At 39.8% G+C, this 13,377-nt stretch overlaps 2 protein-coding genes across 8 annotated transcripts in view; both read right to left on the bottom strand.

Annotated features, from left to right (window-relative positions):
- Positions 1-214: 214 nt before the first annotated feature.
- Positions 215-1,092, bottom strand: LOC144576674 (uncharacterized). Its single transcript, XM_078327943.1, has 2 exons — positions 883-1,092; positions 215-640 (listed from the first exon to the last, which is right to left on the bottom strand). The coding sequence occupies exons 1-2, from the start codon at positions 1,024-1,026 to the stop codon at positions 359-361; spliced, it is 426 nt and encodes a 141-aa protein (XP_078184069.1). The 5' UTR covers positions 1,027-1,092; the 3' UTR covers positions 215-358.
- A 373-nt stretch (positions 1,093-1,465) lies between these two features.
- The window catches only part of NCKAP5 (NCK associated protein 5), a 1,002,432-nt gene continuing 990,520 nt past the window's right edge, over positions 1,466-13,377 (bottom strand). For all 7 annotated transcript variants that reach the window (XM_035305069.3, XM_078327941.1, XM_078327940.1 and 4 more), the window contains one exon: positions 1,466-2,963. In XM_035305069.3, coding sequence (XP_035160960.3) covers positions 2,947-2,963 — 17 coding nt within the window. In that variant the 3' untranslated portion in view covers positions 1,466-2,946. The remainder of the gene's footprint in view (positions 2,964-13,377) is intronic.

Raw genomic sequence — 13,377 nt, 5'->3', positions numbered from 1 at the left:
GGGTGGCGGCCGGCGGGCGGGGAAGGCTGGGACCATCTCTCTAGATTCCCCACCCCCTTCCTGCCTTCCTCCTCTCCCGCCTCCTCACGTTCTAGGGAAAGGGGCGCCGGGGGGTGGGGGAGGACTGGTAGTTTTCAGAGGTGGGGAGGCGCAGCAGGTGCCGTGGGGACCTGCCCGGTGCGGACTAGGGTCGGGAGACGGCGTGGCCAGTTGGCCCTTCGCGCATAGGGACGCACCCTTCTGGCTCCGCGTCTTCTGCGCCTTCCAGGACTGGCCAGTACCCTAGCGACTGGGTCCGGCCCACACAACTGAGGGTGTCCTGCTGCGGGCCGCTGAAGCCTGGCGCCCCGGGAGGCTGTCAGGAGGGGCGTGCATTCCCCGTGCGCCTGGCCAAGTTCCACACCCGCAGGCTCCCTACGGTGTCCTGTGCAGCCGTGCCTCCTCTTCCTCTGAGAAAGCCTTCCGTCAAGACCCAGTTCGGCTTGGCCGGTCTGGGTGGGCGTGTGGTAGGGACACTGCCTTGACTGTCGCGCTTACCCCGGCCGTCCCCCAGCTTCTCCCGCCTGCGCGCACCGCTGGAGGGTGCATTGACACTGCCCTGGTCGCCTAGCCTAGGAGAACGCCGTCCCGGGGACACCTGCTGCGAGATCCCACCAGAAAGCAAATTAGGGTGGAAAAGAGGGTTCTCTCCTCCATTCCTGGTCTCTAAAACGCCGGCCAGCTCCATCCTACTCTCCCCAAAGCCACCGATTTTTAGTATAGACTCCCGCGTCCTCTCCTGAAAGGCCATCCCAGCCTCGGACTCGGCCTCGAGCTGTTCCCCACACCCCTCAAATTCCTCCTCTTTCTGCAAAGTCCAAGAGACCCACCTGGCGTACTCACCGGGATGCCGGGTTCTGTTTTCGCCTTCCTTGCCGAGCCTTGCAGCAGGTGGTGCGGGAGACCGATTGTCCGCCGGAGCGCGTTGGTGCCCCCGCCCCCAATCCGCACATTCCCACCCCCTTTCCCCACATCCTTAGGGAGCATCCATTTCAGTGGAAATAGCCTCCTAAGCTTTGCCCCTCTTCACTCTTTTCTCCCGCGGCCACCTCTGGGGGCAGCTCTCTCAGGCCGGGACGCTGATCATTAATTTCTGCATCCTGCCAGCAGAGCTGGTCTGGAGGGGACTTAAATGACTTTCTTTGTAATTCCTCTGCAGAGATCGTTTCATATCCGCCTCAGTCTCTTTCTCTCCCCTCTTCATTTCTATTTGGTGAACCCCTCGGGAAGACTGAAATGCTTTGACCATTACTCACCTGTCTGCTGACTGTGATCTTAAAATTAGCTAAATTACTATCTCTAGAGCAAACGGGCCAGTTTATTTATTCCTTCGGGGAATCCATCCTAGGAGCACCTGTGAGTCAGGAGTCAAGTAATTGACTGGGCCAAAAGGTCCTTGAGCAAGTTCTTTTCATTATTCAGAGGGTGCAATTGTGATATAACTTTTATTCAGAAAGGAAACAAAAGGATTTTTAAAGTCTGAAAGACAAGGATATTTGACACAATTTTCATTTAAGATAAAATATAACAAATTGCACAAATTAACCAAATAACACTGATCATACAATAGTTTTTAAAGAAACAATTATGTGCTAAAGTAGCCATATAGCTCCTAAAAATATTTCTATTGTGCCTAGTTTACAAGCTCCTGTACATAAGCAATTATAAATAGTTCACATCTAGAAAAAATACACATAACCTTTAAAATAGAATTTATCCTTACATATAAACAGTCTTCGTAGAAAAAAGGATATTAAAAAGAATTCTTCGTAGCACCAATAATTTTATTTTTAAAAAGTGAGCATTGCAAATAGAAATTTGCTTTCATTTTTAGAGTGCCCAGATTTTAATAAAAAGAGCAACGAGATAAAAATCAAATAATATTCAAGGTCATAGAGAAGCACTAAGTAGAAGATAATCTAAATAAATGTCTGGAAAAAAATTGGTATTGGAAATAGAATTCGGTCATTTCTGATACGTCACACTCCCAGTGTCCAGACTTCAGGACCCTTTTCATTTTTCAGCAGAAGCAGAATTACACCTGTTACTATCACCTGAATCTCTGGCAACGAATCTGAAATTGCACTAAAATGAACATTTCTATCAAATTGATATGAAATGGAGATGAAGAGGAACCCTCTGTTTTTTTTTTTTGGCAGGCCCTGTTGAAGGTTTACAGAGTGTACCCACAAAAAATTTGAGGACTAGGACAATGAACTTCACAAAAACTTAAGTTGGGATTTTAAAAAATATATATTATCATCAACTTCTAAGATTTAGCACATTATTTCAAGAGCATGGCACTGATTCCATTTATTGCTGTCTTTTTTTGCTACAAATATAATTTCTCTTCCAAAATATTTACAACTTCTGTACAAATATTCAAAAAAAGTGCAAAATTAAGGATTCTGTATCATAGGTGTGTTTATGCTTACTCCTCTTGAAACACAATAAATGGAGTCTATCTTTATTGCCCTGTCAAAGCATAAGCTCTGGTGGGTTGCCTGCTGTGAATTCGACAATGAAGGCTCTGGTACTGCAATAGTGTATTGTTGTCATCTCTACAGAGTGGCTCATCCCCCGCCCACCCCCGTCATTTCTTAAGCGCTCCAGTCCTAGCTCACTAAGGGAAGAAAAGTCCTTTATACATCATTTGAACCTTGACTGGCACAGGAAGAGAAGCTATCATATAAAGAATCACTCAAAGATTCCAAGTTGTCTACCCCAGGTCTATCTGAACTACTCAAAGATGTCTCTTCATTTTTTTCTTTTTCTTCCTTTCGTCCTTCAACCTTGTTCAGAGAGTTCTTTTCTTTTTCTAATAAAATCACAGTATTGCTGTTAAATTTATTGAATGACTCCAGGGAAATTTTTGATAATCTATTCTCAGGATCGTCTTTTGTTTCTTCAAGTTGTTTCAATTTCTGCAATAAAAAGAAGAAAATATTAGAAACATATTTCTTTGGAAAATCAAGTTATCCTATCCAATATTCAATTATTGTCTGTATAAAGTACAGTTTAAAGGGATACAGAAAACCTACAAGTCTTTAACAATCTTCTAGTATAATTAAATGTAATAATAAAGCAAATTTTAGGGATAAATCAGGACTTTAATCATTTTACTGAGATAAATAGGTCCCAATTTGCAAATCAGTTAAGTGCCACTTAATTTCATTTTAAATGGATCCCTTTGAAATTTGTTCAGGTAAAGTGCCTTATTTTTCTTCATCAAAGTTTCAAACTCCTCTCTTTCCTTGCTAAGTATTAGTTGCACTTTTTCTAAATAAGAATAGGGATTGAATTTCAGCCAGAAGTTACGGTTATATACACACATATATATATATATATACACACACACACATATTTTAAAAGACATAAAAATCCCTTAACTTGCCATTTTTTAATACATTTAAGCTTATTAGAAGCATTGCCATTTTTGTATTTTGTCACTTTACAGGACTTAAGACATTTGGAAGAGATCTCCAGGTTTTTCGGTATAGATCCCAGAAGGCCCAAGGGCTTAAAAATCAAAGTGACAGGTGTACAGCTGAGTAACCACTCTGCTTGAGAAGGTCTAGTAATACCAATTTATATGGATATTACTGTTATTAACACCCTGTAGGACGTTATACAACACTGCAACCAAATTCAACAATTATCATAGGTAAACTCTGTAACTGTGAATATATTCTGTCGCTCAGTTGGCTCCTAAGGGCTAAGAAGGGAGGCACAGATGCGGAAAACAACGAGAAGAACAGAGATGTAAAAGTGTCTACACTGTTTCTATTCTTTTCCTCTTTCCAGCAGATATTCCATCCAAAAACAAGAAAGAAGCAGGCCCAGGGGCTTAGAGATGATAATAAGTTCTACCATTCATTAAGCATCCACGAGGTAAAAGACACTTAACAGATTCCAGCAGCTTTTTCACAAACCTGCAAAGTAAATGTCCCCATTTTAAAGGGAAGAAATACAAGGCTCAGAGTGACAAAGATATTTGCCCAAGTTTGCCCAGCAAATGGCAGAGATCAAGATTTGAATTTCTGTCTGGCTGCCTGCATGTTCTTGTTCTTTCCATTAAACCATGTTCTTATGTAATAAAGGACTAAATGTCCTGTTTTTCATTTTGTTACCCAAAAATTCCATTTAAAAAAACTTGCCAAACCTCTAACGTGCAGTTCTGCTGTGCACCAAGCTCCTACCCCCAACATTGTTAGACTGGACTTACAGGGGTGCAATGAGGATATGTGTTTTGATTGGGGAAAATAATACAGCCAAAGCCTATGGATTCTCACATGCTAAATATTTAACAGAGAAGAGAGAGATGGAAATGGCTTTTGTGTCTCAAGAGCAGACATGGGCAGAATTTCTCTGCTATAGGAAATGGTATAATTCTATGGGAATATTTAAAAATCATCCTAGATTTAGTGCTTATTTCATTATACTATTAACGCGCAGAAGCATTACTCATGGAGCTAATTTTCAATCTCAAACAGCTACCCTGAAACCAGAGGCGGGCTAAGGAACAGACTCCTAGCTGATTACAGAAAAGTGGCTCCATAATTAGAAATTACTTCATCCAAGAGCCCCTTTTAATACTATGCCAATTTGCCTACATTTACCAAATGTAGGTAATTAAAGGGCATTCAATGCAATTTTCTCTTTTTCTTTAAGAACCACAAATATTTTTCTCGACTATTTCTTATCTATGTGGATCTCAAGTTTATTCAACACACACTCACTATAAACTACGGCAAGGCAGGCTGAAGGTTTTGGTACTGAGGATACACAGCTGAATAAAATTGTGCCCTGCAGGGGATGGTTGATGCCCTGGGGGCAGACAGGCCGAGCTTCGATTTCGGCTTGGCCGTTTCATGGGCTGAGCGCTACAAGCATCCTTCTCTTCAGGTGTAAAATGGTGATAAGACACATCTTTATTTCAGGATTGCAATAAGTATTAGAAATAAAGAACCTCAAGGCTCTGGCAGACAGTAGTAGGTGCTCAATAAATGTAAGGCTGGGTCCTTATTCTAGAGTGGTGGTTGTCAAAGTGTGTTCCCCAGACCAGAACAGCAACATCACCAAGGAACTTACTAGAAATGCAAGTTCTTGGATCCTACCTAGACCTAATACATCAGAAACTCTGAGGGCCAGCAATCAGTTTTTAACAAGCTTACCAGGTGATTCTAATTACTGAAATTGGAGACCCGCTGGTCTAGAAGAACATGACCCCTGGCGGTAAGATAGACAGGTGGAAAGTATAATTCATTATGAAATGGTGGAAATTTGGAAAGAGTTAATTGCCATTAAAACACTCACTGTCATCAGGTTTTTAAATGTTTCAGGCTTGCAGATTTGTTGCTTGAGTTAATTATAACAAGGCCTACACTGACCAGGGAGGTTATAGAAATGAAAGAAGAGACCATTATTTTTAAAAAAATGCAAAAAACATAACCTTCTCAGGCTTCCTTTTATTTTTACAGTTTTGATGAAAAGTGAGTGCAGACATATTACCTGACTATAAAAACAACATCCATGCAAAAGTGACCATAAGAGCCAGCTGGCATTCAGACTCCAGGCAGAGCAGTCATAAGGAGTGGTGAGGGCTGCAGTCAGCTCAGGAGCATGTGCTGGATTTAAAAGCGGTAGCAGCTACTTAGATCTAGCTGTGCAGAAATCTGGGTGCAGATCTTTTGATTTCAGAGGTGAAGACATACATGTAGATCAATAGTTGCTTATATTTAAAACTCACTGATTTTTAATTATTGGCTCACATTTGAAGAAAACAATAACAAAATACCCAGTATGCAAACCAAATTTTAATCTTTGCACTGTTTGAGTTTCTGAGCTAGGAATGTTGTTTTATCCTTTTTTTTTAAGTGTCCTATCTTGCCTCCTCCACTCCCCCATTCCCCTTCCCCCAGCTTTCTTTTTGAAGGCCCAGTCCAATGCTAAATCAGCATTATTTTCTTAATGGAAACTTTCCCAAGCATCAGAAGCGTCTTAACTCTGGGTTTGGGCTTCTCAAGTGGTTCTGCCAACTAATAAAAGCACGAAAGTGGCTTACTTTTCTGCCTACAGGAGCGTACTGAACCTGAACACTAGCTCGTCAGATCTCAGATATTTTTAAAATTCTGTAATTGAATAACATTTACAGTTAACATATAAGGAGGGATTGAGGTGAAACAACAATGTGTTAATGATCTATCTGGCAAATGATAACAAAATAGTGCACATTAGTTTGCAGCAACTACATGTGAAAGTGCTTTGCAAACTAATCATGGTAATAACCGTTACCATTTAACAGTGTGTGTTCTGTGCAGACACTCTGCTAAGCACAGTGCATAGATTATCTGTTTCCATCCTCACATGAATTCTATGGGGTAGGTGCCATTAGTATCTTCATTTACAGGCAATCAAGGCTTAGGAACATAAGTAACTTGTTTAAGGTCCTGTAGTCGTATGGGATAGACTTTGGAATAGATATAGGCAGTCTGCCTGCAGAGATCAAGTTCTCAACTTTTATCCTGGAAAGCTACCTTGTGAATATTAGCCAATATTATCTTTAAGAAAAGCATCTGAAATAGCAATTACAGAACAAAAACAATAACGATTGACCCAGTGAAGATCAGTGTTTGACGAGAATTATGTAGGTTCCATAAAACATCGCCAATTCTTTCCTGTGTTGTGCTTCATCAGAATTAGGATAAAATTAATATACTATATTTGTCACCTATAGGTGGCAACAGTTGTACAGATGACTTTTTGGTGAATTTTTTTTTTTAACTGCATTTGGGAATAAAAGTAGGGCTAAACAGGCAAGATGAAAATGTATTTTCAAGTTTAAATAGCTTTGCATGTTCTTAAAATATTTTCCTGCCTTTAGTGTAACCACCAATTATTAGTGATAATTCAAGCAAGAAGTATATAGTGACACATTCTCCAGAAATCTCTTAAGAATTAGACCTTTATTAATTTAATTCATTGTAGTCAAGCAGTCATTCAATCAAACCAATCTACTATATGACCAGCTTTGTTCAAATAGTCTTGTGGTCTTGATTCTCAGAGGAAGTTTTATAGAAGAGGATGCTCTTGGAATGGTTTTGAAGGGCAAACGGGATTGAAATATGCAGTAAGGAGGAGGGAGGTCATTCCAATAAGTGTCAATCTCCTATGCCCATAATGCATCTGTACAACACTGTGTAGTCTACTTCAGCACCAGGAGTTGTCTAGAGGGGCTCTCCATTTGGGGATTCTGTAGTAGGCAATTAATCACTATAAAAACAGAAACAGAGACATGCCTACCATAACTGGTTCTAAGAAACCCAACCAGACCCGTGAAAGTATCAGCCAGTATGTGGGTTATAAAAAGCTTGACTTCAAACAGCGTTCCCATCTATGATCTCACTTTGCTCTTCCATTAGCCTGGAAGGTGAGGGAGGCTGGAGTCAGCTGTACTTTCCACGTGATATTTATGAAATCTGTGACTCACACAGATTCAAATCCAAGTGAAATTAGACCTAAAACTTATTTTCCTAACTTTTCACACAAAAATTCACAGCATTTTTTTTACAGTTCACAATAGTCATGAAGTAGAGATTTTTGCCTAGAGCAATATCCTAAACACTAGGAAGGATAAAATTGAAGGAGCTATGGACCCTTGCCATAAGGAAGAGGTGGAAAATGTATAAGGTGATACAGAAAAACTCAAGTGATAAACTAGCAAAAAATATATGCATGATGGTATCAGCTTCAAAGAGATACATGTTATGTGTGTACAGCCAGAATCTCCTGTCCATGTTCAAGGAGAACAAATAGCAGATTCATGAAATAGTGCAATCAATTATTGTTTTATGATAAATGCTACTCTCTCGTTATTTCAAATACCTTCCCATCCTTTGATTATATATTAAAAATATTGGTTAGTATATCTACCATAAATGTCAGGAAGAGATCAAATCTATTTGTGAAATTCCAATGCAGCATTGTTTCTCAACTGGGCACTAACATTTACAATGAGGATTGGAGCTCTTAGCACAAATTAATGCAAACAGGACTTTAATCAACATAATTTCTTATTTCTCTATTGCTATAGAGATTCACTGCCAATGGATCAAGAAAACGTGGTAGGAAAATAGCCCTATTTATTAATTGTTTTTACTATAAGTCTGGTACTGGGTGGAATGGACTGCATGAATTATCTCATTTAATCCTTACAGCAAGCCTGTGAGATAGCACTATTATCATCCCCATTATACAAATGAAAAAATGCAGATAGAGAGGTCTAAATATTAGTACTATATATGTGGCTAATAAGTTAGGCAATCAGGATTTGAGCAGAAACAGCCTGACTACAGGACTTGGGATCTTAATCACTATGTATTACCCCAGGTACTTAGAAACCAATGTGCAATTCCTGGCATTGTGCTAATTAGCTGTGTAAGCCCTATGACCCTTAGTTTCTCTACATTAAAGGCTTTTTTGAATCTTCCCTGTCTATAAGGCTCTGTGACTCTAAAATATTCTTAATTGGATATCTTCTGGGCATCTATTATTAGAATTTGAGGTAGCACAATAACCAACCCTAACACCCCTCATCCCCATCTTAGTTCTCAATGACTTAAACAATAAAAGAAAAAGGCTTATGGGAGGCCAAAAGATCAGCTTTATGAGTAGAAAGTTTGACTGGAGAACAAGGTTTCCATCTGTAAAGAAATGGGTTTCCTAATACCCTTCCCGAGAAATAGACAAGCTTAGTAATCAGCAGCCCTGGGCTGGGAAACAAGTGTCTTCCTGTAAAAACTACAGCATGAAGGAACAGAACAGAATTTTGTGCTTCTGACAGTCTGATTCCAGAGGGAGATTGGGAAGAGCAAGAAGTGGGGAGCAGCACTGGCAGTTCCTTTCCTGAACTTGCTAGGCAAGTCAGTTCCTCATACTCTGGGAGGAGTGAATGAAGGGTCCCAGTGACTCCAGGAGGGTTACCCTAGGAAGCTCCTTTCATGTGGAAACATCCAAAATTGAGAAATGTCTCCAAGGCGTCCCTTACTACCACCCAACATCTCTCATTATGTATGATGCAAAGTTTAACCAGATAGTCATACAAGCATGAAGGCCAAGAAGATGCAGGAAGATTCTGGTCCTGCAGGGAGTTAATGGGCACAGAGAAGCCTCTCTGCGGGCGAAGAAAGAGAAGGAAGGTGATCCAGTAGGTGTGAAAGATGGCAGAGCTTCCATATGGAATCAAATAGGAGAAATCTAGGAGACAGTCTGTTTAATCAAGGGCTTTGGGTTGAAGCTTAATGTGTGATTTACCCCATCCCTTTTCTGATGAGAAAATCTTGAGCACTGAGAAGATGGATTCAGGGAAGAGTTTTATGTTATGTACTTGTTGTGGAATGGGTAGGAGGTATTTTAATCCAAGGTCTCTTAGTTGAAGATTTGTGCACATCTCAAAGTCTGTGTTAAGTGCTATTTCCGAGGGGCATTCCAACCTCAAAGGAAAAGATGCAGCTCAAGTCATTTCTCTTTTCTCAGAGGCACTAGTTAATCTCTTCCTTAATGCCACTTCTTACTGCATTCCTGGTAAAGCTACTTTCTAGATAAGACATAAAAATAGATAGAATGACCTTTGGTGATCACTGGAGACCCCTCCACACTTTTCTCAAGAGTTGTGGTATTAACCCTGTTAACCTGGTCAAATTCCAACTTGGATAATTACTTTCTCCCCGTGCTCAGTTCCCTCTATTACCTCAACTGGACACATTACTCTTCACTTGCCCTTCTGAAAAATTAATGTGATGCATTGGTAATAGAGAGCCACTCTTTCTCCAACCACACTCAGGGAGATGTGATTTGGCACTTGGGGGCACTCTGTTTTCTTACTGGGGTCCTAGAGATTCTCCAGTATCCTCAGGGCAAACAGATTTTATTAGGTGAAAGAGTAATTTTCAGCAGAGATGTGCTTTTATGACTATATTAACTGTATTGCTGTCCTTTACTATGATCAATGGCTTTCAATGACCTCTCCTGGAACCCCTAACCCAGAGGGGGAAAATGAACTTACTTTTTGAGAAAAAGAGCAAGCAGAGAGAAAGTCAGTGGGAAGCTTAGGGTTGTTAAAAAATAATACACCTTGTGGAAAGGAAAAGGATGCACTTTGAAGATAAACAAAGGCCACAAAGGACATTTAAACACTAGATCAAGAGGACTAAAGGAAAGAGAAGTCAAATCATCAGTGACAAGAAACGTCCCCATATATGGAAAACGGGGGAAAGTTGGGAGGGCATGTCCCTTAGGAGGAAGATAAAGTAACACAAAGAAAATAACAAACTTTGCTTATGGCACAGAAAGGCATCTGGGAAGAGGAAAGGCATTTAAGTTGGGGTAAAATTGTTATATGAACATGTAAAACTCATTTGTGATTTTTACAAACCCTGATATTAGTGTAATCATTTCCAATGCCCATTTGAAAATTTGGATTTTCTGTTTTCTGGGGAGTGAACAGATCCATAAAGATAGTTTAAAACATAGGTTGACTGCCTTCAATAATGCTTCAGATTTGATGAGTTGTGGTCATTTTCTCCAAAAGTATAATGCACACTATTTTCTGATGATCCAGAATTGGCCAAACAAGACAGCTCATTGCTATCAGCCTGTGTAAGCAGCTTAACTAAATGGGGCATGTTTCTCTGTGTTGTTAGATTACTTTTTCTTCCAGCACAGTAATATTAATTAAAGAATTTATGCAGAAATGAGAATTGAGCAGTTCCTGGGATGGGAACTTCTAAATCTATTCCTGAAAGGTTAAGAATTTCAGCTGACAAGAATGAGGACATCAAACTTTTCTGCCTTTAATTTACATAGACCATTATGAATAAAAATAAATACATGTACTACTCGACTTAAAAGATTGATTAGCCTATTTTCTTACTACCCTTCCCATCATTTTATGTCTTAAATATGTCTTAAACCTGTCTGTTCAGCAAGCTGGGCCATGGCAGGCTTAGATGTCACTGTCCTTGTAGCATAAAAAGTCCATGAACTTTGCCAGATGAAAATGCAGCATTCACCTATATATTCTAATATGATATTGCTATGTTTCACTTTGGAATAATAGATTTTTGACTTTATAAAAGAAAAAAAACATTTCGTGTGTGTGTATGGATCAGTTGAGTATAAAAAAGTTTATATTACTTTTTTCCCATGGAAGTTCTCCTTCCAAAAGAAAATCTCCAATACCATTGGAGATTGGTGGACATCATAAAATTATACTTGAAAGTGCTAAGTTTTTATGAGGTATGCTGAGAGTGCCAAAGCTAGGGAAAAACATTCTATGTTATTCATTAAACTATAAATAACCAGACGACCTGGAATTACTTCCAACAGAATTTGGTAGGCCGTTTAGGAGCCACAGTGCATTATGGCAGTCAATTTATTAGGTGCTAACAACAGCCATGGAATTAAATGGGACTGCAAGCTAAGTGTCATCCAGGAACATGCTGATATTGGAGGATGCAAGAATGTTTGCTGCACTCATGTGTGATTCATTTCCTACTGCAATTCATGTTTCAGTTCAAGAGCTGGTCAGCTTTTCATCTGCATAAAGTTATTTGACATATTGAATACTGAGAGCCAGGACAATTCAGAATTGGAACAAATTTATTGATCATTATTCTAAAAAGAATTTTTTTGGGGGGTGGGAATTGTTTTAAAGATTCAGAAACACTGAACAATCAATTCTGTGTTGCCCTCTAGTTTATGACAGCAATTGTAGGATGCACCTCGTGGTCACTACCTGGGAAGCCCTGGGGTCCTAGAATGGAGAGACATGCTGGTGGGGAGGATGCTGATGGGAATCTGCTTCTATTCTGGATTCCATCCCTTGCTGTATCACAATATGACAGTGACAATCACCACTTCAACTCTGTACCCAGATTGTAATGAATACTTAAGTCAGGAGTCTGCTGTTCCTGCCACATCATTTGTTTATTCTTCAGATATTTACCAAGTACCTACAATGTATCAAAAAGTATTTTAGATAGTGGAGATACAGTGGTGTATAAGAAAAGTCACATGGAATACATATCAAGGACTCTTAATATGAAGCAAACATGGAACAAAGCATTAGGTATACCAGAAAGTGAATCCCTGAAAATTGCCTTGTTGAGTTTTAATCATCTACTCAGTCTGCTCTTTGGTCTAATAATGGCACCTAGAACACAAATATCCTGTCACACTTAGAGTTATGGATGCGCCCACCCCAATGCTATTTCTGGAATAACAACTCCCTAGATTTTCTAAAGCTTCTTTTGATCTTCTTCCATTTTCAGTCTAGAACATCATTTAGGCAGATATTTTTCATAGTTTAACTAGTTACTATTTACACTCACCTTTCTTAACCTTTCTGGATCTAGTGACTTTCTGAATGTGACATGTTTAAATCAGAATTTCTTTTCTTTTTCTTTCTTTTTTCTTTTTTTTCAGACAGAGTCTCTTGCTTTTTCACCAAGGCAGGAGTGCAGTGGCACAATCTCAGCTCACTTCAAACTCTGCCTCCTGGTTCAACTGATTCTCCTGCCTCAGTCTCCCGAGTAGCTGGGATTACAGTCCTGCACCATCATGCCCAGATAATTTTTTCATTTTTACTAGAGATGGGGTTTTACCGTGTTGGCCAGGCTGATTTCAAACTCCTGACCTCAGGTGGTCTACCTGCCTCAGCCTCCCAGAGTGTTGGGATTACAGGCATGAGCCACTGCACCTAGCCTAAATCAGAATTTCTTCTGTTTTCTGGAATTTCACATTCTTGTCAATAGTAAGCAAATTTAATAGCTTACTTGTTTTTAGTGAAGAGCTGCTAGTTCTGTTTCTATGCTATTTCATCCACAGAGATCTTTCTATGACTTCGTGGTCCAAATGGCCAAATTATCCATCGGACCCTGAGCTTATATCCATTCTATTGTATAGGCTTTTTCATATCCCACTTCTCAACTAAATTGCAAGCCTTGGGAGGGCATGGACTAGATTTTATTCTGCTTTTCTACTCGGATTCTAGCACTGTGTCTTGAATATCTTAGAGGCTCAATGAGTGTTGCCACTACTAGATATGCTTTCACTACATCATTTCCTCCTAAAGTTCACAGGATAGACTGCGTGTTCTTTTATGTACCTTTTTCTATAATGAAGACACATACAAAAAGATCATTTCAGATTGTCACCCAACTTGTGATAACAAAGCTGCTTTCCTATCCCTGGACCTTTCCCCTAAAGCTGACAAAATATACTGTGCTGTGAAAATGTGGGACTTTTTGTGACATGGCAAGAGGTACTGTAGAACTGGGT

This window comes from Callithrix jacchus, chromosome 6 (assembly GCF_049354715.1).
Source record: "Callithrix jacchus isolate 240 chromosome 6, calJac240_pri, whole genome shotgun sequence".
Lineage (NCBI taxonomy): Eukaryota > Metazoa > Chordata > Mammalia > Primates > Cebidae > Callithrix > Callithrix jacchus.
Note: the sequence above shows the minus strand (reverse complement) of the source record. Positions and strands in the feature narration are given on the sequence as shown.

Coding starts and splice junctions, on each gene's coding strand:
- LOC144576674 (XM_078327943.1), bottom strand. CDS start 1,026: ATGCTCCCTAAGGATGTGGGGAAAGGGGGTGGGAATGTGCGGATTGGG. Junction 641..882: donor AAACAGAACCCGGCATCCCG/GTGAGTACGCCA, acceptor GGGATCTCGCAG/CAGGTGTCCCCGGGACGGCG.